Source organism: Macaca mulatta, chromosome 1 (assembly GCF_049350105.2).
Source record: "Macaca mulatta isolate MMU2019108-1 chromosome 1, T2T-MMU8v2.0, whole genome shotgun sequence".
NCBI classification, from domain to species: domain Eukaryota; kingdom Metazoa; phylum Chordata; class Mammalia; order Primates; family Cercopithecidae; genus Macaca; species Macaca mulatta.
Window position 1 is genome coordinate 173,401,044 of NC_133406.1, and position 24,783 is coordinate 173,425,826.

General features: G+C 40.0%; 1 protein-coding gene across 1 annotated transcript in view; it reads right to left on the bottom strand.

Moving 5' to 3' along the window:
* The window catches only part of IL23R (interleukin 23 receptor), an 87,892-nt gene that overhangs the window by 48,709 nt on the left and 14,400 nt on the right, over positions 1-24,783 (bottom strand). Inside the window, exons 5-6 of the mRNA XM_028832665.2 lie at positions 10,478-10,638; positions 3,440-3,585 (exon numbers count right to left, since the gene is read on the bottom strand). Of these exons, the coding sequence (XP_028688498.2) occupies positions 3,440-3,585; positions 10,478-10,638 (307 nt within the window). The remainder of the gene's footprint in view (positions 1-3,439; positions 3,586-10,477; positions 10,639-24,783) is intronic.

The window sequence follows — 24,783 nt, forward strand, 5'->3', positions numbered from 1 at the left end:
AAAAAAGAAACCTTAAAAAAGTATCTGAAGAAAAAAAAAAAAAAAAAAAAGGCCGGAAACTATTTCTTAATTATTTGGACTAAATGGCAGTTTGTTACACTTAAAAATAATAAAATGGCATTTCTTTTAAAATATATCAAAATTGAAACTTCCTCCTAAATCAGGCTAATGTTCCTCCACAGTAGAAATTACTGAGTTTTTATTACATTGTTTCCAGGTGCTGTTATCTCATATGACTTTATTAATGAACCTTGCAGCTATGCCTTTCTTAAGACACTAGATAATTTATCCTTGGCATTTAAGGATGGTTCGTTTATTTCTCTAGACATCCACTTTTTAAAACTCATCTTTACTCAGATTATCGTCACCTTTAAGCTCACCTAAGACGCAGGCCTATACTGGTAATAAATATTACACTCCGAACTGTACACTTTTCACTTAAAAAGAAACATTCATAAATCTTAGTTCTCCTTTCTGAAGAATATTTGTTTCCCTGGATGCCTGTCAAATTTCAGCACGGAATACTTAAATTTTTTATCCATGATCATTGATATAAATTTCAACCTAGGAGAAACTGAATTACAAATAGCTAATCAGATAGATTCCTCTTAGTTGAAGATTTGTCTATTTAGCAACTCATAAAAGGCAAGTGGATTGTTTCAGGAAACAGCTCTCTGTTTGCAAGCATACAATAATCATTATTAAAGCTAGAGTGGTTTTCCTAAGCGAATTAACACAGGAACAGAAAATAAATACCACATGTTCTCACTTACGAGTGGGAGCTAAACACTGGGTACTGCATTAGTCTGTTTCCATGCTGTTGATAAAGACACACTGGAGACTGGGAAGAAAAAGAGGTTTAATTGGACTTAGAGTTCCATATGGCTGGGGAGGCCTCAGAACCATGGCGGGAGGTGAAAGGCATTTCTTACATGGCAGCAGCAAGAGGAAATGAGGAAAAAGCAAAAGCGGAAACCCCAGATAAATGCATCAGATCTCATGAGACTTATTCACTATCATGAGAAAAGCATGGAAAGACTGGCCCCCATGATTCAGTTACCTCCCCCTGGGTCCCTCCCACTACACATGGGAATTCTGGGAGATGCAATTCAAGTTGAGATTTGGTGGAGGCACAGCCAAACCATGTCATTCCACCCCTGACCCTTCCAAATTCATGTCCTCACATTCCAAAACCAACTATGCCTTCCCAATAGTCCCCCAAAGTCATAACTCATTTCAGCATTAACCCAAAAGTCCACAGTCCAAAGTCTCATCTGAGACAAGGCAAGTCCCTTCCACCTGTGAGCCTATAAAATCAAAAGCAAGTTAGTTACTTCCTAGATACAATGAGGGTACAGGTATTGGGTAAATACAGCCATTCCAAATGGGAGAAATTGGCCAAAACAAAGGGGTTATAGGGCCCATACAATTCTGAAATCCAGCAGGGCAACTTTAAAGCTCCCAAATGATCTTCTTTTATTCCATGTCTCTTATCCAGGTTATGCTGATAAAAGAGGTGGGTTCCCATGGTCTTGGGCAGCTCCACCCCTGTGACTTTGCAGGGTACAATCTCCCTCCCAGCTGCTTTTATGGGCTGGCATTGAGTGTCTGCAGCTTTTCCAGGTGCATGGTTCAAGCTGTTGGTGGATCTACCATTCTGGAGTCTGGAGGATGGTGGCCCTCTTCTCACAGCTCCGCTAGGCAGTGTCCTACTAGGGACTCTGTGTGGAGGCTCAGATCCCACATTTCACTTCTGAACTGCCCTACCAGAGGTTCTCCATGAGGGCCCCATTCCTGTAGCAAACTTTTGTCTGAGCATCCAGGCGTTTCCATACATCTTCTGAAATCTAGGTGGAAGTTCCCAAACCTCAATTCTTGCCTTCTGTGCACCCACAGATTCAACACCATGTGGAAGCTGCCAAAGCTTGGGGGTTCCACATTCTGAAGCCACAGCCCAAGCTGGATGTTGGCCCCTTTCAGCCATGGTTGGAGCAGCTGGGACACAGGGCACCAAGTCCCTAAGCTGCACACAGCACAGTGACCCTGGGCCCAGCACATGAAACCACTTTTTCCTCCTGGGCCTCCAAGCCTGTGATGGGAGGGGCTGCTGTGAAGGTCTCTGATATGGTGTGGAGACATTTTCCCTGTGGCCTTGGGGATTAACATTAGGCTCCTTGCTACTTACGCAAACTTCTGCAGCTGGCTTGAATTTCTCCCCAGAAAATAGGTTTTTCTTCTTTATTGCATAGTCAGGCTGCAAATTTTTTGAACCTTTATGTTCTGTTTCACTTTTAAAACTGAATGCCTTTAACAGCATCCAAATCACCTCTTGAATGCTTTGTTGCTTAGAAATTTCTTTTACCAGATACCCTAAATCATCTCTTTCGAGTTCAAACTTCCACAAATCTCTAGGGCAGGGGCAAGATGCTGCCAGTCTCTTTGCTAAAACATAACAAGAGTCACCTTTCCTCTAGTTCTTAACAAGTTCCTCATCTCCATCTGAGACCACCTCAGCCTAGATTTTATTGTCTATATCGCTATCAGCATTTTGGGCAAAACCTTTCAACAAGTCTCTAGGAAGTTCCAAATTTCCCACATTTTCCTGTCTTCTTCTGAGCCCTCCAAACTGTTCCAGTCTCTGCCTATTACCCAGTTCCAAAGTTGCTTCCACATTTTCGGGTATCTTTTAAGCAATGCCCCACTCTACTGGTACCAGTATACTGTATTAATCCATTTTCATGCTAATGATAAAGACATATCCAAGACTGGGAAGAAAAAGAGGTTTAATTGGACTTACAGTTCCACATGGCTGAGAAGGTCTCAGAATCATGGTGGGAGGCAAAAGGCTCTTCTTACATAGTGGTGGCAAGAGAAAATGAGGCAGAAGCAAAACCAGAAACCCCTGATAAACCCATCAGATCTTGTGAGACTTATTCACTATCACGAGAATAGCATGGGAAAGACTGGCCTCCATGATTCCATTACCTCCTACTGGGTCCCTCCCACAACACGTGGGAATTCTGGGAGATACAATTCAAGTTGAGATTTGGTGGGGCACAGCCAAACCGTATCAGGTACTCATGGACATAAAGATGGCAACAATAGACACTGGGGACTACTAGAGTGCAGAGGAAGGTAGGAGGGCAAGGGTTGAAAAACTATTTATTGGTAATTATGCTCAGCACCTGGGTGACATGAATCATACCCCAAACCTTAGTGTCATGCAATATATCCAGGTAACAAACCTGCACATGTGCCCCTGAATCTAAAATAAAAGTTGAAATTATTTTATAAAACAAAAACTAAAGTGGCTTCAATATCATGCAAACAATCAGATTAAAAACATGTAAAATAGACATAATAAGTCCACTGTAGTCACTGATGGTTGGCTTTTAAATCATTCATTCACATGCTAAAGAATAATGAAAGTTGAGCTTACATTCCAAGTTTGGTTTGTTGTAGCCTTGTATCTCATTTCACAGGAAACCTTTTCAATTGTTGTTTGACTGTCCCAATAAATTATGGTCTTGGGCACTGTAGCATTTATAGTCTCAGCCCTGGAAATGATGGATGCAGAAGGTATCACTAGGAAAAAAAAAAAAAAAAAAAGGACCTGGCTGTTTAAAACTTGCCTAGAGAGAAACTGTCATCTTTTCATCAATATCTAGACATGTGAAAGCTCAAAGTAAAAAAATAAAATAAAATTCATGATCTAATGAACAATTAATGAACATTTTCTTATTCACTAATTTGTAATGTAGAAGAAAACTGCTGTTAAGGACAATTCTATTCAACCCATTCCCCATTTTAAAAAACTGAACTCTAATAGTCCTGTCTTTCCCTGACCTTCCACTCCCTTATAATCCTAACTAATAAAATTCCAGAGCATAGCCTTGTTAACAAAAGAGTACAAAAATGAGATAAAGGAGCTATCTCCTCTTCCCTGCATCTGTTGACGAAGAGATGATATGCACCCAAATTTAGTTCAGATGATCAGATTTGATAAGATGTTAAATTGAGCCAGGTGTGGTGATGTGTGCCTAAATTCCAACTGCTTAGGAGGCTGAGATGGGAGGATCACTTGAGCCCAGGAGTTCAAGATTGCAGTGAGCCATGATGGTGCAACTGTACTCCACCCTGGACAACAGAATGAGAGCTTGTCTTAAAAGAAAGAAAGAAAGAAAGGCTGGGCATAGTGGCTCATGTCTGTAATTCCAGCATTTTAGGAGGCCAAGGCGGGCAGATCACTTAAGGTCAGGAGTTTGAGACCCAGCCTGGCCATCATGGCAAAATGCTGTCTCTACTAAAAATAGAAAAAAATTAGCCAGGCGTGATGGTACGTGCCAATCCCAGCTACTCAGGAGGCTGAGGCAGGAGGATCACTTGAACCCAGGAAGCAGAGGTTACAGTGAGCTGAGATCATGCCACTGCACTCCAGCCTGGGTGACAGAGCGAGACTCTGTCAAAAAAGAAGAAAAGAAAGAGAGAAAGAGAGAAACAGAAAGAGAGAGAGGGGGGAGGGAGGGAAGGAGGAAGGAAGGAAGGAAGGAAGGAAGGAAGGAAGGAAGGAAGGAAGGAAGGAAGGAAGGAAGGAAGGAAGGAAGGAAGGAAAGAAGGAAGGAAGGAGAGAGAGAGAAAGAGAAAGAAAGAAGGAAAGAAAGAAAGAAAGAAAGAAAGAAAGAAAGAAAGAAAGAAAGAAAGAAAGAAAGAAAGAAAGAAAAGAAAGAAAGAAAGAAGAAAGGAAGGAAGAAAGAGAAAAAGAAAGAAAAGAAAAAAGAAAGAAAGAAGAAAGAAAAAAGATGTTCAATTGAGATGTTTTACCACAATAATTTTCTCCTTCTCTTGTGTATTAGGGAAACATACGAATATTTATATCTATTGTTAACTTGTTTTGTTCTCCATTACAATAAATCTGCCCTTCCTTGAAACTTTGACTTGAAGAAAGCAAGTCTCATAAGACTCCAAGGTTTTATAAATTGTTGGCATGTTCTATAATAATAACCTTCAAAGCGGGAACTGAAATTCTGACTGATTATTTTATTAGTTGTTTTGTTAGAGTAGGAGGTATATAGTTGGAATCTCTATGTTTCTAAACTGTGTAAATAGTTCTAAGTTTGTTCTGTCTGAACAGAATAGAATCATTAACACTTTCCATTTCTCCCCTAAGGAACAATGAAAACCTATGACTTTGCTAGATGTATTATTTAACAAAGAACTCAAGGGCCTGTAGGCATGTTTTTAGAAACCACTATTACAGGTTAATATTCTCTACGAATTAGTTTATTTTCATTTATTCTAAGTTTATAAAGCTTTAAGAAAAGTATTGTTTTACTACAATGACTATTATACTATCATTATCTAAAATTATGTGCAAAGGTAGATGATTTACAGAGAAAAATAAAAATTAAGGATTTGCTGTCTAGTAGCACAGTCCTATAATAAAATTTTGGGGCTAAACCTGGTGTAGAAGTAACAGAAGCTTTAATTTAGTTAACAAGCTTACTGTACTCAACTTTTATCATCTGAATTCCATAGCTGATTTCCTTTTACTAGTGCAAGCTTCTTGTAATAAGAATCAGTATTCAGGCTGGATGCAGTGGCTCACGCCTGTAATCCCAACACTTTGGGGAGGCCGAGGTGGGCAGATCATTTGAGGTCAGGAGTTCAAGATCAGCCTGGCCAACATAGTGAAACCCTTGTCTCTATTAAAAATACAAAACTTAGCCGGGTGTGGTGGCAGACACCTGTAATCCCAGCTACTTGGGAGGCTGAAGCACAAGAATCACTTGAATCCAAGAAGCAGAGGTTGCAGTAAGCTGAGATCATGCCACTGCACTCCAGGCTGGGTGACAGAGCAAGACTCTGCCTAACCGCCACCCCGAAAAAAAAAAAAATCGGTGTTCAGAGATTCTAGAGTCAAGGGCGTGGACCCCTGGGGCTCTGAAATTGCTTAGGACTATGTAAGCACCCTCAAAGTCATAAATTTCCCACCTCCTCCTGTCACCCACCTCCACCTGTCTCCCGCCTCTGAGTTCGGCTTGGCCACTGTTACAGCCGCACAAGCATTCTAGGACTCTTTTGGCAAAAGAATTATTCTGAGGAGAAAGCAAAAATCTGTTTAGTCTTATAAGGAATGCAGATAGCACAGTGAGAATCATAGCCATAAAGCAGGGTAGTGCAATCCAGATTTAAGTCTTTAGGTTTTGAATGAGTTCATATTTTTGCAAACTGGCATTTATTATATAATACATACTTGAATATTTAGTTTGTTACACAAGACTTAAATGTTGAATTTTTATTCTTACTAAGTAGGTTTCACATATTTCCACCAGATCTTACATTTTAAAAAAGTATCGGGAGGCCGAGGAGGGTGGATCACGAGGTCAGGAGATCAAGACCATCCTGGCTAATATGGTGAAACCCCGTCTCCACTAAAAAAATACAAAAAATTAGCCGGGCGTAGTGGCAGGCGCCTCTAGTCCCAGCTACTTGGAGGCTGAGGCAGGAGAATGGCGTGAACCCGGGAGGCGGAGCTTGCAGTGAGTCGAGATCGCGCCACTGCACTCCAGCCTGGGCGACAGAGCGAGACTCCGTCTCAAAACAAAAACAAAAAAGTATCAATTTCATTATCGATGTCATATTTTAAAATTCGACTTGTATTGAAATAAAAGTGAGATTTTAGCCTTTTAGCATATTTCCAACACATTTATCCATATTTGTATAATGGGGAGAATTAATATTCAAAATGGCAGGTAGAAAGCACAACACTTTCTGTACTCGAATTTATTTCCCTACAAGAGAAGTTAAAAGCATTCCTCTCATATGCTTTTCTGCCAAGTGTTACTGTGCTACTAACTCTGCCCTGCCATTCAGCATAACTTCCCTAATGTAATGAAAGCCCAGCCCGTAGCTGCTATGTGGAAATTGTTCCCAGGACAGTCTTCTGTTCTCAGTGGCATAGAACAGTTCGTTTATCTAATATGAAATGTCTCATTCTTAAAGTGTTACCCATGAAGACGGCTCATCTGTTAATAATCTGGTGGTTTTGTTGGCTGGGGCCTCCTATACAATTAATCTGTATTTTTCAACCTGAGTTTCTGAGTACATTTCGGGATAATGAAAAGGCAAGGAAAGAAATAGAGACGAAAGGGGAGGAAGAGGTGGAGGAGGAGGAGGAGGAGGAGGAGGTGGTGGAGGTGGAGCAAGAGGAGGAGGGAAAGAGAAAGAAGGAGAAGAAGGAAAAGGAACAACAACTACAAACTCCTAGTTCCCATTGTGAGAAGTCAGTCTGGAACTAGAGGCCAGATGAGATTTTTTTCCTTTGTGGGAGGTGGGGTGGTGGTACACTATGGCAAGTCAGCATGTCTGGGATGAAATCTGGCTTTCCTCATTACTAGCTAAGTGACTTTGCACAAATTATTTTATCACTTTCTTCATCTGTCAAATGGGGACAGTAGTACTTATGTATGACTGTTTCCAGAATGAAATGTGATGTGCATGAAAGGTGTCTGGAACACAGGAGGTACTAAATAAATGGATGCAATGATATTAAGATCATAAGATCGTAATGATAATAATAATAAAAGTATTATTATTATAATTCAGTTCCTAAAAATTGCACTGCTAAAATGATACTGGTCATGGTAGCCTTTAAACATCATTAATTCATTGAGGGGCATCTATTATAAGAAAAGGGTATATTACTGCATTCTACCTGCAAATGTAAATTTATAAAAATGTATGGAGCATAGTCAAGAGAACTGTAACTCCAAGGATATACAATAAAACGGAGTAATTGTCCATCATCATATTCAACAGAGTATGTTTTCAAATCTAATATTCAGGCTGGGCATGGTGGCTCATGCCTGAAATCCCAGCATTTTGTGACGCCAAGGCAGGAGGATCACTTGAGCCAGAGTTCGAGACAAGCCTGGGCAACAAAATGAGACTCTGTCTCTAAAAGAGATTTAAAAAAATTAGCCAGGCACTGTGGCATGTGGCCTGTCATCCCAGCTACTTGAGAGGCTAAGGCAGGAGGATCCCCTGAACCCAGGCAAGGTTGCAGTGGGCTGTGATCGTGTCACTGCATTCCAGCCTGGATGACAGAGTGAGACCCCCTCTCTCTCTATAAAAAAAAAAATATGTGTGTGTGTGTGTGTGTATATACATGCACATATATATGCATACATGTATATGCACATATATATGCATACGTGTGTATGCACATATATATGCATACGTGTGTATGCACATATATATGCATACGTGTGTGTACATATATATGCATGTGTGTATGCACATATATATGCATGTGTGTGTATGTATGTATACATATATGTGTGTATATGTATGTATACATATATGTGTGTGTATGTATGTATACATGTGTGTATATGTATGTGTACATATGTGTGTATATATGTATGTATGTATATATGTGCATATATATGTGTGTGTGTATATATATATTCAGAGCATAAGAACAGATTTTTACACCAATACCATTAGTTGAGATAGTTGAGGTTAGTTGAAAAGTAGAGATCATTAGTTGCAATAGAAGACTTCAGTGATCCCAGAAGGGTACCCATAGTGAAGGCTTCATATCCCCTAGAACATTAATCAGCAGAAAAGTTGTCAGATACAGTGCAATGTGCTTTTATTTTTCTCATAAAGACTGAGGATCAGAGTCAAAAATATTGGAATTAAATGTTCCCTACCTCTGTGATCTCAAATTTTTTTAATGCCATCAAACCTGTTTTCTAATATATAAATTATAATCTCATATAAAATAGGGTTGATATGAGGGTTAAATAATGTATGTGAAAAGCTGTTAGCTGGCTGGGCACAGCTGCTCACGCCTGTAATCCTAGCACTTTGGGAGGCTGAGGTGGGTTGATTGCCTGAACTCAGGAGTCTGAGACCAGCCTGGCCAACATAGCAAAACCCCATCTCTACTAAAAATACAAAAATCAGCCAGCCGTGGTGGCACACACCTGTAGTCCCAGTTACTAGGGAGGCTGAGGCATGAGAATTGCTTGAAGCCAGGAGGCAGAAGTTGCAGTGAGCCGAGATCATGCAACTGCACTCCAGCCTGTGTGACAGAGTGAGACTCTGCCTCAAAAAAAAAAAAGTAGTTAGTACGTAAGAAAGTGCTCAATAAATGTTAGCTTATTGAAATAATCTTTAATTATAACAACAGGAATCATTGTTACTGGGATCTCCAAAGAGAGGATGAATCAGACTTGGTGTCATTTGGCTGAATTGTGGTTTTAGGACTTGGATGTAGTTGTAAAGGCTCAAGGGTAATTACTTTTTGGAATTTATCTTAAGGAAACAATCAAAAACTATGCTAAAATTTAGCCACAAAGTTGTTCATGGCAATATAGTTTATATGGTTCAAAACTGAAAACGGTGTTAATCTCCAACAATAGGGATTAAACTGCTATATATTCAGACAACATTAAAAATAAAACTATAGATTAAATTAATAGAAATTGTTTATTACTAATATGTAAGTATAAAAAGGTAGGGTATAAAAATATCTGAAACAAAAACAATTAATGTTTGTTAAATCTGGCTGATGAACAGAGAGGTTTACATAATTCTCTGCAGTTTTCTATGTATTTTGTAAAACTTTTCAAAATAAAAACAAACAAACAAACAAACCTTACATAAGTCCCCAAGTAGTGGATAGAGTATGACTTTAGCATGCTGTACGTTTCACAACATAAGACTCAACAAACTTTATCATGATAATTGTGGGGTTTTCTTGTGTGTTTTTTGTTTTTGTTTTTTTTTGTTTTTGCCTTCCCTAGTAGATGGTAAGTTATTTCAGGGCCGGTACCTTGTCTATCTTATTCACTCTAGCCTTTAGAACAATGTTTAGAAACAAGAAGTTTCCAATAAATATTTGTAAAAACACATACATCTTTTTTTTTTTTTTTTTTTTTTTTAGATGGAGTTTTGCTCTGTTACCCAGGCTGGAATGCAGTGGCACAATCTTGACTCACTGCAACCTCTGCCTCCCAGGTTCAAGAAATTCTCCTGCCTCAGCCTCCTGAGTAGCTGGGACTGCAGGTGCCTGCCACCATGCCCGGCTATGTTTTTTTCTTTTTTTTTTTTTTGTATTTTTAGTAGAGACAGGGTTTCACCATGTTGACCAGGCTGGTCTCGAACTCCTGACCTCAAGTGATCACCCACCTCGACCTCCCAAAATGCTGGGATTACAGGCGTGAGCCACTGGGCCCGGCCACATACAGCAATTTAGAAATAAGACTGGAAGGATATACGACAAAATGGCAGCAGCACTACTCATCTCTAAGTTGTCTTGGGCAGATAGAATTACGGGTAATTTCTGTTTCCTTTATCATGCTCTGCAGGAACTTTAGGGGAACTTTTTTCAGATCTAGACCTCATTTGACTAGATCACCACAAACTGGTTATTATTAAAGACATTACAGAATTTCTTATTCTTTACCTATATCGTCCAGGTGAATTTGCAGTTGTTTTGACTCTTCCATGCCTAGTGCATTTTCTGCTTGGACCCAAACCAAGTACTTCTTGCCACCTTGTAATGAATCAGTGGAGATGTTAATATAGCTTGAGGTGAGATACTGTTGCTCTTCTTCTGTCTCTAAACTTAAACAAAAAAAGATAATCATAAATTGTATTTAGTTTGCATTAATTGGCTGAGCATGGTGGCTCACACCTGTAATCCTAGCACTTTGGGAGGCCAAGACAGGTAGATCACCTGAAGTCAGGAGTTCGAGACTAGCCTGGCCAACATGATGAAACCCTGTCTCTACTAAAAAAAATACAAAAATTGGTGGCATGTGTCTGTAATCCCAGTTGCTTGGGAGGCTGAGGCAGGAGAATCACTGGAACCCGGGAGGTGGAGGCTACAGTGAGCCAAGGTCACGCCATTGCACTCCAGCCTGGGAGACAGAGTGAGACTCCATCTCAAAAAAAAAAAATTTTTTTTGAATTAATTATTCTAGAATTTTAAAATGTTACCTTTTTTAAAAAATATTAAAATTTAATTTCCTAAACAATAGAGACAGGGTCTTGCTATGTTGCTCAGGCTGGTCTCAAACTCCTGGGCTCAAGCAATCCATGCATCTTGGCCTTCCAAAGTGGTAGGATTACAGGCATGAGCCACTCTGCCTGGACAAAAATGCTACCTTTTTAAGCCTGCTTTCAAACATGCAACCCTTTACTGAAAAATATTTCAAAATTGATTTTATTTTCAGAATTTTAAAAAGTAAATTCAAATCTGACAAGGGCCACAGTATGACTTAAGTGGACCCTGAACAATTCTGCCTTCATGGACCCTTTCCTCCATTTAAAAAAAAAGAGCGTATATATATTATATAAATATATAAAATACACATAAATACACACACATATACATAGATGTATACATATGCATGCATATACATGAACGTAACAGTTATTTCTCTCTTCTGACTTTAAGTAAAATTAAACATTTTCATGGACTCCTAAAATTATTGTGGGCCCTAGCCACCGTGCCTACTGTGCGTATTAGTGAAGTCAGCACTGGACATAGTTTGGAATAGCCAGAATAGCTACCTTTGGAAAGGAGTACTGCATTTTGGTTCAGTGCAAGGACTGTGAAGTCAGACATTTCTATCAGGATATAGGGTGAGGATGGAGTGGTGGGGAAGAGTCAGGATGGGGTGAGAGATCATGATAGCGTAAGGGAAGGCCAACCTCCTAGACAGAGACAACCAGCATGTTCTGAAACAAATACATGAAACTACATGACATTTCTGAGAAGGTTCAACAAGTGCAATAGCCTGGATCCTGAAAATGCAAGAAGACACTTGTAGCGGAACAGGCCTGTCAGAAGACCTTCCATGAGCTACTGATGGATCAGCACATATCATGTAAGTGATAGAAAGAGGGTGCATATAGTGAGATTCACACCATTTTGAGGGTCTCTGGGGCTGTCTGGCACCTTTACAGAGGATTGATGGGAAATGAAAGTGGTGGTAGTAGAAAAATCAAAAGGCTATACAACAATCCGGAATTGGATTATTAGTCTGAAGTAGGCAGAAGCCAGTGGGGGTGGATATGAAGGATTTTGAGACAGGGTCTGGCTCTGTCACCCAGGCTCGTGTGCAGTGGGGCCATCGTGGCTCACTGCAACCTTGACCTCCTGGGCTCAAGCGATCCTCCCACCCCAGCCTCCTGAGTAGCCGGGACCACAGGCATGTACTACTATGCCCAATTAAGTTTTGTATTTTGTACAGATGGGGTTTTCCCATGATACCCATGCTAGTCTCTAACTCCTGATCTCAAGCAATCTGCCCGCCTTGGCCTCCCAAAGTGCTGGGATTACAGGCATAAGCCACCTCGCCCAGCCCATGAAGGATTTTGAGTGTAGAACTGACTGGACCTAATGACAGGTTTGATGAGGGGAAAGGGAGTCATGCACTGTGGAAGAGGATGGAAAAGATAAAGAAGAAAGATCTAGTTTAGAACAGGGGAATAGAGAGGGCTATTAAGTATCATTTCCAAGCATATTTATCTAAGTTTTTATAATTGAATGAGAATCTCCAAGAAGCCCAATATGGTAGAATTTCAAATGATATATGTTAATGCCAAAATTTCAAATTGTATTCATTGACTGTGGACAGAAACTTTGAGTCTCTGTTTTTAAATCTCTACCCCCAAATAATCACACGGTGTTTTTAGTGGACGAGAGTTGGAGGCAGTGGTGAAAGGAGTGCTGGAGAGTGTTTCTTTGCTCCTCTGATTTCTGCAAAGAGATTTGATATTGTTTCCACCCTTATCCTCTCCAAATCTCATGTTGAAATGTAATCACCAGTGTTGGCGGTGAGGCCTGGGGGGCAGACCCTTCATGAATGGCTCGCTGCCCTCCTGGCAGTAATGAGGGAGTTCTCGCTCTGAGTTCAGGCAGATCTGGTTATTTTAGAGAGTATGGCACTTCCCCCCTCCCTCTGTCTTGTTCACCATCTTCCTGTACAGCCTGCAGAACTGTGAGCTGAAATAAAATTCTTTTCTTCATAAATTACCAAGCCTCAGGTATTTTTCTTCGCTTCCCTTCCCTTCCCTTCCCTTCTCTTCTCTTTTCTCTTCCCTCCCTTCCTTCCTTCCTTCCTTCCTTCCTTCCTTCCTTCCTTCCTTCCTTCCTTCCTTCCTTCCCCTCTCTCTCTCCCCTCCTTCCTTCCTTCCTTCCTTCCTTCCTTCCTTCCTTCCTTCCTTCCTTCTTTCCTTCCTTCCTTCTTTCCTTCCTTCCTTCCTTGGTCACACTCTGTCACCCAGGCTGGAGTGCAATGGTGTGGGCACAGCTCAATGCAGCCTCGACCTCCCAGGCTCAGGAGATCCTCCCACCTCAGCCTCTTGAGTGGCTGGGACTACAGGCACGCACCACCACTCTCAGCTAATTTTTTGTAGAGACAGGGTTTTGCCACATTGCCCAGGCTGGTCTCGAGCTCTGAGCTCAAGTGATCCTCTTGCCTTGGCCTCCCAAAGTTCAGGGATTACAGGTGTGAGCCACCACACCTGATCTAGATACTTCTTTATAGCAAGTCAAGAATGGACTAACGCAGGAGTGTCCTCAAATCTCCTAACCTCTTGTCCCACTCCTCGTTCACTCATGCTTCTGCAGAGACAAATAGGCCCCCCTCAGACTCCAAAACACAACGTAATCTGTAATCAGATTCATTTGTGACATGGAAGTGTTTTCACTAGACTTTCCTCAGTTCCCATTTCTTGAGCCCTTTGAACTACCTACTCCATTATTTCATGTTCTTAAGTTTCTCAGATTTTCTGCCTCCTTGGTAACTGTATTCAACTTATTCCCATTTGGTCTTTAGTCCTTTTATTGTGATGTTTGCCTTTACTTTTCCTTGAAATGGCTCTTTTAAAATGGTGTCCTTTGCAAGGTGAAGTCCTCTGAATCCTCATTTAAGCATTTATCCCTCTTGATTGGTTATAATTCTTACTTCCCTTGCTACCCAAAGCCTGTTTTCTGGGTTAGAGGGCCTCCCTCTGGCACACCTGCTTAGTGACATGTGCCCCTCCAGTCTTCCATCTGGGTTTCTCTGAGTCCACTCACATTGAAGGTCAGTCCTGGCGCTTGCCTTTTCCGTGACCCCTTTTTTCTGGGCTCACTCTCTTCCCAGCTTCAACTGCTATTTCACATGTGTGTCTCCCACATACCTGTGCCCTCACTGGGAGCTTCATTTGGATGTCTGACTGGAAACAGAACTATAGAAAATTGACAACTAAATTATCTTTCCATGCAAATCAGCCCTTCTTGCCAGTATCTTCATTGTTGTCAAAGGCATGCTGTCCTCCTTTCTCAATCTGCCATTTTTAACAACTTTCTCTTCGTCACCTTTAAGAGCCAACCAATTACTAAAGAAGGTTAAGCATTTTTCCTGGCTAACACGGTGAAACCCTGTCTCTACTAAAAAATACAAAAAACTAGCCGGGCGAGGTGGCGGGCGCCTGTAGTCCCAGCTACTCAGGAGGCTGAGGCAGGAGAATGGCGGGAACCCGGGAGGCGGAGCTTGCAGTGAGCTGAGATCTGGCCACTGCACTCCAGCCTACATGACAGAGCGAGACTCCGTCTCAAAAAAATAAATAAATAAAAAATAAAAAAAAGGTTAAGCATTTTTTAAGCATTAAAATATTATTTTCTTACTTTATCTTTTTTCCCTGTTTTGATAGCTAAGGCAACGCTCTAGGTCTTTATTACCTGTGTGGTATATTACTTTCAGACTCCTAAGTTAATTGCATTACATCGTGAAACTTAACTTGATACAGATATACTACTTTAGAAGGAAAATAACCTTGAAATCTGAACAATGCTGGAAAGCCAAGTAGCCTACATTCTTGTTTTATTCTATTTTTTAGAGACAGGGTCTCACTCTGTCACCCAGGTTTGAGTGCAGTGGCACAGTCATAGCTCACTGCAGCCTTGACTTCCTGGGCTCAAGTGATCCTCCCACCTCAGCCTCCTGAGTAGCTGGGACTGCAAGCATGTGCCACCAGGCCCAACTAGTTTTTTTATTTAAAATAATTTTTTTTAAGAGATGCAGCCTCGCTATGTTGCCCAGGCTGGTCTCGAACTCTTGGCCTCAAGGGATCTTCCCACATGAGGATTACATGCATGAGCCACTGTGCTCAGCCTTATACATTCTTATTTTCATCAGATGGAAATACTTCACACATTTGCATGCCGTCCTTGATCAGGAGTCATGCCATCTTCTTTGCCCTGCTCCAATTATAGTGTCTGTGCCGTTGAGGCAGACTCTAACCTGATTTTTTAAATATAATACCATCAACAGTCCTCTCTCTCAGGGACAGCCTTGACTGGATTTGTGCAGACGATGGAGCTTAAAAATCACTGTCCCTCCCTGCGGCTCCACCCAGTCCTGTTACTACCATATATCTTTTCAGCAGCTCCTAAATTTTTCCAGCCCCAAAATATCCCACCAGGATTAAACCTGCCAGCCACTTACGTCTTTTGGAATCCAAGAAATACGCTTGCTGAGACACAGAAAAAAGGAACCGGCCTTATGCTATTAATACCAAGTAGTAAGCACATGTCTAAGTACTATAGAAATTCTATATTTTATATAATTTATATAAACTTATTGCTACTACCAGAACAAGACAACCTCCGCAAGTGGTCAAGGAATCTCTCTAAGGCTGATAGTCATTGGAGGGCTGAGGAGGAACTCCTCCTGTTCAGCTCAGGTTTTTCAGTTCCAGTGTATTTTTTCTGTGTTGCCCCTTTCCTCATACCAGCGTGAGATCACTATGAACACCATGAGAGGACTAGAAGGATATGTCATGGCGACTAAAATCACAGGGGTTGGGTTTTAGAGACAGACCTACCTTCAAATCCCAGCTCTGCCCCTTGATAAGCTGTAAGACTTAGAGCAAGTTACTGAAGGTGTATACAGTTCAGGTTACTCATCCTCAGTATAGGAGTAACGTTGTTGCTATCATGAGTAAATGAAATAAGAAACAGAGTAGATGGCTTCCCACATAATGAAGGACTCATTAAACAACAATTATTCTGAATGAAGAGATACTGGCTGAGGCCAGGCGTGGTGGCTCACACCTGTAACCCTAGCACTTTGGGGGGCCGAGGCGGGCAGATCACTTGAGGTCAGGAGTTTGAGACCAGCCTGGCCAATGTGGTGAAACCCTGTCTCTACTGAAAATACAAAAATTAGCCAGGCACGGTGGCGCGTACCCGTCCTCCCAGCTATTCAGGAGGCTGAGGATTGCTTGAGCCCAGGAGATGGAGGCTGTAGTGGGCTGACATTGCACCACTGCACTCCAGTCTGGATGACAGAGTGAGACTATGTCTGCTTTTTTTTTTTTTTTTTTTAAAAAAAAAGATATGTATGATATGTGACTTTGACACATTCTAAAGAATACAAATGAAACTTTTAAAATTGCTGTATTTCTTATCAGTGAAATTTCTCTTGTATCACTGTATCTTAAGTTAACTTATGCCATTAAATCAAGACGTTTACATAGTTACTTTACATTCTTTCTGAAATAAGATGAAATGTAAATACCTTAACAGAGAACTTGTTATAAGGTATGTTAACCTCATGCTAAGTCAGAATTCAAATGTGAAAACAAGGAAATGGCAACTCTGTGTAAGTAGTAAGTAGGACATCTTTGAATATTTTCCAGTTAGAGAAAACCACATTGTATGTTCTTCATTGGTTTGTGGCTAATTCTTTTACCACACATACTGAGACCACAAGTCAAAATGGAAATGTATTTTCAAACTGACAGTAACCATAGTTACTAATTTAATTCTGCTCTTAAAGTCTACCCCATATTAGCACCTAGACCACAAAGCACTGTTTTAATTGAAGAATCCAATAATAATGACTAATTACACCTTAGGGTTATTTTTATATAGAACTTGTGATATTGTGACATAATAAGAAATATATATTTGGTCTCTGTCTGGTTCCCAGCACACAGCTCCTAAAACCCTTGGAATCTCCAAAGTGCTAATGAGATGACTGATGGCTGGGGGCTCCTGGAGAGGCTCAGGGTAGGGGCTGGTTGCCAGGGGAACCAACAATGTGATGAGAAGATTGAAACTTTCAGTCCCCCCAACCCCCTCACCCTTTCACCCACCCCCATATCCTCGGAAGAGAGAAGAGCTGAATGTTGAGTAGATCACCAATGGCCAATGATATGATAAGTCATGCTTATGTAATGAAACCTCCATAAGAACCCAAAAGGACTGGGTTCAGGGAGCTTCCAGATATCTGAACACATGAGGATGCCTGCAGGGTGGCGTGCCCGCATGCCTTGCCCCATGCATCTCCTGCATCTGGCTGTTCATCTGTAGCCTTTGTAATATCCTTTATAATAAATTGATAAATATAAGTAAAGTGTTTTCCTGAGTTCTATGAAACACTCTAGCAAGTTAATCAAACCTGAGGAGTGTATCGTGGAAATCCCGATTTTTAGCCAGTTGGTCAAATGCACAGGTCATGACCCAGGGCTTGTGATTGGCATTTAAGATAGGGTTGACTCTTGTGGGACTAAGCCTTTAGCCTGTGGGATCTGATGCTACCTCCAGGTAGATAGAGTCAGAATTGAATTAAATTAGAGGACATCTAGCTGATGTCTGCAGGAGAAATGATTGGTGTGTGGGGAAAATCTTCCCACATCTGGTGTCAGAAGTGCTGTTGAGAGTAGAAAGGAGAAAAACACTTTGGTTTTTCCTCGTTTACAGAACTGTATATTACAAAGTTTTTAAATATCTTATTTCTATTTCTTTTTTTCATGGGCTAATACATGACAGATGATTTGTTGAAGGGAGTTAGTATAATGCATATTTTTCTGATGTTCCCTGAGCACCTAGATGTAGTTGTAATTTACAGATTTTCAATAAACATTACAGATTTATCTTGATAACGGTAAATAGTGTCTTTCATTCATTTGATCACTCATTCAATAAATATTTACTTAATATTGACTATATTCCAAGTATATTTTTAGATATCGGGGCTACAATGAACAAAACAAATAAAGTCCCAACTGTCATGCAGCACACATTTTGGTGGAAACAAATAAATATAGAATCTGATCTATGTATGGTGAGAAATGTTCAGAAGAAAAATAAAGTGGAGTAGAAAGGTTAGGCAGTTCTGAGAGTAAGGGCGGGTTTTTTGGTTTTTGTTTTTTAGAGAGATGAGGGAAGTCTTATCTGAGAGGGTGACATTAAGGCAATAAAGAACCCTGCGGCTCTCTGGAGGAAGAGCATTCTGGGTAACGTGCAAAGGCCCTGAGGTAGGACATTGCTTGGCCTGTTCAAAGAGCAGCAAAGAGGTCAGTGAGGTTTTACTAGGAAAGGGATTAAAGATGAAATCAGAGAGTTCTGGAAGAGGGGAAAGTTTAGAAGACTTGTAAGGTCACAAAGAGTCCTTGAGGGGCTCTGGCTTTGATCTCTGAGTGAAATGGGAGGTTCTGAGTAGAAGGGTGACGTGGCCTGAGGTGCATGTGAAAAGGATTACTGTGAAAACTTATGAGTAAGCGATTCTGGAGGAAGCGAGTTGACCAGTTAGAAAGTTCTTGTACTCCCAAGTGAACGATGATGTGACTTGGATTTCAGTGTAGGTGGTGAGGTCATTTTACAAGATAGAGCCAGAAGGTTTTGTTGATCAATTAGATGATGGGCATAATAGAGAGGAATCCAGGAGGACATACCTGATTTTGACCTGAATAATGCAAACGATAGAGTTGCCATTTACTGAAATGGGAAATGCAAGTCTGGAGAGAGGAAAACTGGGTGTTTGGTTTTGAAAATGTTAACTTCAAGATACCTTGAATGACAGGTTAGAAACACGGCAGCTGTATTCGGTGGAGATATTCAGACAGAGATATACATTGGGGAGTTTTACACTATAAATTTGAAGGCTATCCTTTAGGAAATGACTGTAGATAGAGATAATAAGAGGTCTGAGGTGTGAAAGTTGCACATACCAGGATGAAATCACTTTTATCAGACCCAGACAAAATAGGGCAGGAAAGGCCTGAAGGAGAGGAGGCCCATGCTTACATGTCTGAGATAAGAACTGTTTCCAAGGACTTTCTAAAAACCTTTCATTCATCCCCTGCTTTGATAAGGTTTATCACTAGACATTCTTTAGGACTGCAGTAATCCAGATAAGACGTTTTTGGAAGACCGCTTACCCAGTAAAACATCTCCACTAATTAACTGACAATCACTCTGGCTTTGAGCCTCTGCAACCAATGAACTCTGTTTCTAAACAGCTCACAGATATCCCTTTTTGGTAATAAAAGGTTCCCTTTATCCTTTCCCTCACCAAATGCACTACTGCCTTGCCATGTCATGCATTCTGTATTATAATCCTTATTTATATTCTCAGGTAAATGCAACATATTTGGAGATAATTTTCCCTAGTGTCTTTTTTTAGGCTGACAAAATATAGAGCTCTGGGTCACTACGAATTTATCTGAAATGAAGAGGAATCAGCAAAAGAGACTGAGATAAAGCTTCCTGGAAGGTGGGAGGAGCAGCAAAAGGGAGTCCTGTCCTGGAAGCCGAAAGAAGGAAGTGAAGAGCTACATTAAATGCTAGGAGAGTAAATGTTTCTGATAAGAAAGATAAAGACTGAGATTAACCATTCAATCTGGCAATGGGGAAATCATCAGTGACTCTGATAGGAGCTGTTTCAGTGGAGTGGTGAGGACACAAAACATGACTAAACTGGATAAAAGAGAGAAGAGGGAAGATACAGACAGACAGTACAGACAACTTTTTGATTTTTTTCGCCAAAAAAAAAAAACAAACAGAAATTGGGTGGTAGAGGACAGGGACCAAGGGAGGGTTATATTTTTCAAAAGGGCAAAGGCTACAGCATGCTTAAAAGCTGATGGGAATGATCTAGTAAAGACAGAGACAATGACAATGCAGAAGGAAGAGAGGAAAGTTTTGGAGCAGTGTCCTCCAGTAGGCAGGCAGGATACGATCTAGTACCCTAGAGGAGAGTGGACCTTAGGGCAATGGTAATTCATCCATAGCAATAGCAGGAAAGATCAAGCATACGGGTACAGATGTCAACGCATTAGTCAATGCGTTGTGGTATTTCTCATTGCTTCTGTTTTCTCAGGAAAATAGGAAGCAGGCCTTCAATAGAGAATGAGGAAGGGAAGATACTGGAGAGGAGAGATGAGAGAAAAAGTAATGAAGTAATGACCTGGCTTAGCAAGACAGTGACTTGGCTAGTGAAATGTAGTAGGACTACTGTGTGGCTCTCCCGGCTCAGCTGAGGTTAGTGGTCATGAATATAAAGCAGTATCAGTCAGCAAGGTTGTGTTTGTCTCCAGCCGCAATTAGCTCTCTGGGCTCACAATCAGTGAGGAAATGAATTCTAAAATATAAACTGCATTTTGAGTCCTAAAGGAATTACTGAAACTTAACATAGCCTTAAAAATAATATTTGGAATCACACCTAAGAACTCTTTCTGGTTATTAAAAATACGCATGTAGAGAAGAAGATGTGGCAAAAACAAACAGGCCTTATGAATCGGCAGAGGAGGCCGCTGAATTTAAGGACTCTAAAATGATATCATATCTAAAAATATTTGCCTTATTGGTCTTCCATGGTGCCTGAAAAATTCCAAAATTGGTGTTATTCTAAACTGTTTATGAGCTTGTCATGCACAGAGATGATGTCCTTTTTTTTTTTAATATCTAGAGTTTAACACAATTCCAGGAAACCATCAAATGCTAAATAAATATTTGCTAAGATGACTTGAATGGGACAGAATGCAGGGCTGTCATTCATGCATTTTTATTCAACAAATATATTTATGGAGTAGAATGCACTGAGACAGACATTACCAGTGTTTCCAAGATAAAGAAAAAATATATTTACACGAAATTGCTGAAGATAGTGGGACTACAGTAGGGAGATGGTTATTAGCACAGGTTATTTTTAATTTTTTTTCCTATCATTACCCTTTGAAACAGCAAAATACAGGAGGTAAAAGAAAATATGTGAACAGCTACGAGGCTCTGTCTGGCCATGCCACCACAAAGGTGCTGGGAAGATGAAGCAAAACAGACAAAATTCTACTTCACAACTTCACCCCAACAGGAGGAGGCCCCTGATGGCACCTATGTTGCCATAGGGGAAACACTGCCTTTCTGCAACTGGAGAAACGAGTAGGTGGTCTCAGGTAAAAAGCTTCTCTGTACATGTGATTTTACTGGAAAACTGAACCACATGAGTTAGAAGTGAAACTTTGCACATGCTGATCTCTACCTAGTTGCCAACGTGGAAAATACCCTAATAACTGAACATTTAGAAGAGCTCCTTTAAACCTAATACTACCTCGACCACAACATTCATTATAAGTCAGCTTTCTCCTGGAGGGAAAGATTTTTTGGCAGTTAGAGAAATTGACTTGCTCTTTTCTTTTCTTTTCTGTTTTCTTTCTTTCTTTCTTTCTTTCTTTCTTTCTTTCTTTCTTTCTTTCTTTCTTTCTTTCTTTCTTTCTTTTTCTTTCTTTCTTTCTTTCTTCCTTCCTTCCTTTCTTTCTTTCTGTCTCTCTCTTTCTTTCTTTCTTTCTTTCTTTCTTTCTTTCTTTCTTTCTTTCTTTCTTTCTTTCTTTCTTTCTTTCTTTCTCTCTCTCTGTCTCTTTTTTTGTTTTTTTGGTTTTTTTTTTGAGACAGGGTCTGGCTAAGCCAACCAGACTGGAATACAGTGGCTCACTGCAACCTCTGCCTCCTGGATTCAAGCCATCCTCCCAAGTAGTTTGGACTCCAGGCACCCGCCACCACACCTGGCTAATTTTTTATCTTTTTGTAGAAATTTTTGTATTTTTTGTATTTTTCACCATGTTGCCCAGGCTGGTCTCAAACTCCTGAGCTCAAGTGATCCACCTACCTCAGCCTCCCAAAGTGCTGGGATTACAGGCATGAGCCACTGCGCCCAGCCCTCTTCTCTAATTTTTTTCAACTCATTAGTTTGTTTGTAATTAATCATTAGATAAATAGGTATCTGTTTCCTTTTCTGACCTGTCTATATTTATGGAAGTTAGTCCTTTGACTTTACTAGAGGAGAACGTCCTTTTTATGCTAACCTTTTATATCTTTTATGTCCTCTTTAAAATGTAATAAAATCCCATTAATCTGGCCTCCATCAATTCAGAACTTGGTTAGGTCTATCAGAGTTTGGCTATAGTTTATTGTTGGATTTTAAGAAAGAAGGTGGGAGAAATAATTCTTAAAATATATATGACCTTATATTATTACTTAACTAGACAATGAGAGGGAGATGCAGGAAATGTCTATTTCTAGTTATCAACTAGAATAATTACTCAACAAATATTTATTGAGCATTTACTATGTGTCAGGCCCCATTCTAGGCTCAGTCAATACAGCAATGAACAAATCAAACAAAAATCCTTGCCCACATTAAGCCTACATTCTAGTTTGAATGAATAAATGTACTATTGACATATAAAAGATAAGTCTTTCTTATTAGAGCACATGCAACATCTCTTTCTAGATTTTTCCAAAATTATTGTATTACTTAAAAATATATGAATAAAATTATCTATAATATCCTATAAATAATAATTTTTATGGCTTTACATTAATATTTCCCTCAATCAAATCAGTCAGGTTTCCCTTGGGCCATAATATTATAATATCCTTTGCTATAGTCTGAATATTAGTGTACCCTCAAAATTTGCATGTTGAAACTTAAACCCCAATGTAATAGTACTAAGAGGTAGGGCCTTTAGAAAGTGGGTAAGTCATGAGGGCTCTACCTTCATGAATCAATTTAATGTCCCTATAAAAGAGGTTGAAGGGAGCTGCCTGGCCCCTTCTACTATGTGAGAACATATAGAAGTCACCATCTAAGAGGAACAGACCCTCAAAATCTGTTGACACTTGATCTGGGACTTCCTAGCCTCCAGAACTGTGAGCAATAAATTTCTGTTGTTTACAAACTACCCAGTCTAGGTATTTTGTTATAGTCACCTGAATGGACTAAGACACCATTTTGTGTTGTACTTAATTGTAAGTGTTTCCTATATGCAAGTCACTTCCTATAATTTGCTTTTTTATAAGCTTTGTGGTATTAATTATCTTCATTTCACAGGAGGCTGAGGCTCAGCGAGGCTAAATAACTTTTCTAAGATTACACAGCTAGCAACTATGGCTAATACTGTTGGATGACGGTACCAAACTCCATTTACAATGCCCTTCTGCCAGGTTCCCATCCAGACAGAGTAGACATGTGACACCGTTGTGGTCAACTCAATGTAGGTGGAAGTCCACAGGAGGAACTCCTTTGCTCTTTACCACTTTTCCTGCCTGGAACTTGGATGAGAAGCCTGGAGATACAGCATCTGAAGATTAAGGTCAACACGCTGCATATCGCAGAGTAGAAAGAGGAAAAGAGCCTAGATCCCTGGGGTATTACTGAATTATCATGCCACCTGTTATTACATGTAATTGTGACCTGATATAAATAAGGCCATGTCTATTTAAGTGACTGGACTTGAGGAGTTTTTTTGTTTTTGTTTCTTTTTGTTTGTTTTGAGATGGAGTCTCACTCTGTAGCCCAGGCTGGAGTGCAATGGCATGAACTTGGCTCACTGCAACCTCACCTCCCAGGTTCAAGAGATTCTCCTGCCTTAGCCTCCTGAGTAGCTGGGATTACAGGCATATGCCACCATGCTCTGCTAATTTTTGTATTTTTAGTAGAGATGGGGTGTCACCATATTGGCCAGGCTGGTCTTGAACTCTTGACCTCAAGTGATCCATCTGCCTCAGGCTCCCAAAGTGCTAGGATTACAAGTAAGCGCCACTGTGCCTGGCCTGCACTTGAGTTTTCTGATATTTGTATCATAAAAGACACCTGACTGATAAGTTTCAGAACTGGAAATTAAATCTAAAACTCTAAAGCTCATGCTCTTTGCAATGAATATTTCTGAAAGCATTCTCTTTAGTAAACTTATTCTTAATACTTTCAGAGTGACTTTTTGAGTACTGAGAACAATCTTAGTACTCATAACTACTACAAATATTCCTTACTTTATAAAGTGAATGTGTTCCTCAAACGTCATGTGTAAATAAATTTAAACATATATAATTTTGAATGCATTAAAGGATTTTAAAAGAAATATATAATACATAGTTTTATAAAATATTCAGAAAATATTTTTATGATACTAAATAGGAAATTAGGTGGGGGTTAGCAAGTTTAAAATTGTATCAAACAAATATATTTTTTCAAATTGTGATTCATCTATCCGGAATTTGCAATGCAGTTTTACTATCAGGAACCTCAGAATGCAGGTAAGTCAGGCTTGAAAGAATTAGCCCTCACCCACTAGGGTGGCAATAACCAAGATAAAAACAAAGGTTGGCAAGAATGTGGAAATACTGGAACCCTTATACACTGTTGGTGGGAATGTAAAATGTGTGACTGCTTTGGAAAACATTATAGCAGTTGAACAAAAGATTAAACATAGAGTTACCAAGAGACCCAGGAATTCTATTCCTAAATATATGCCCAAGAGAAATAAAAATATGTCTACACAAAACTTGTACACAAATATTAATAGAAGCATAATTCATAATAGTCGAAAAGTGGAAACAACCAAAAAGTTCATCAACCAAGGAATAAATAAATAAAATGTGTTCCAAATAATAGAACATTATTTAAAAAAGGAATAAAGGGCCAGGCGCGGTGA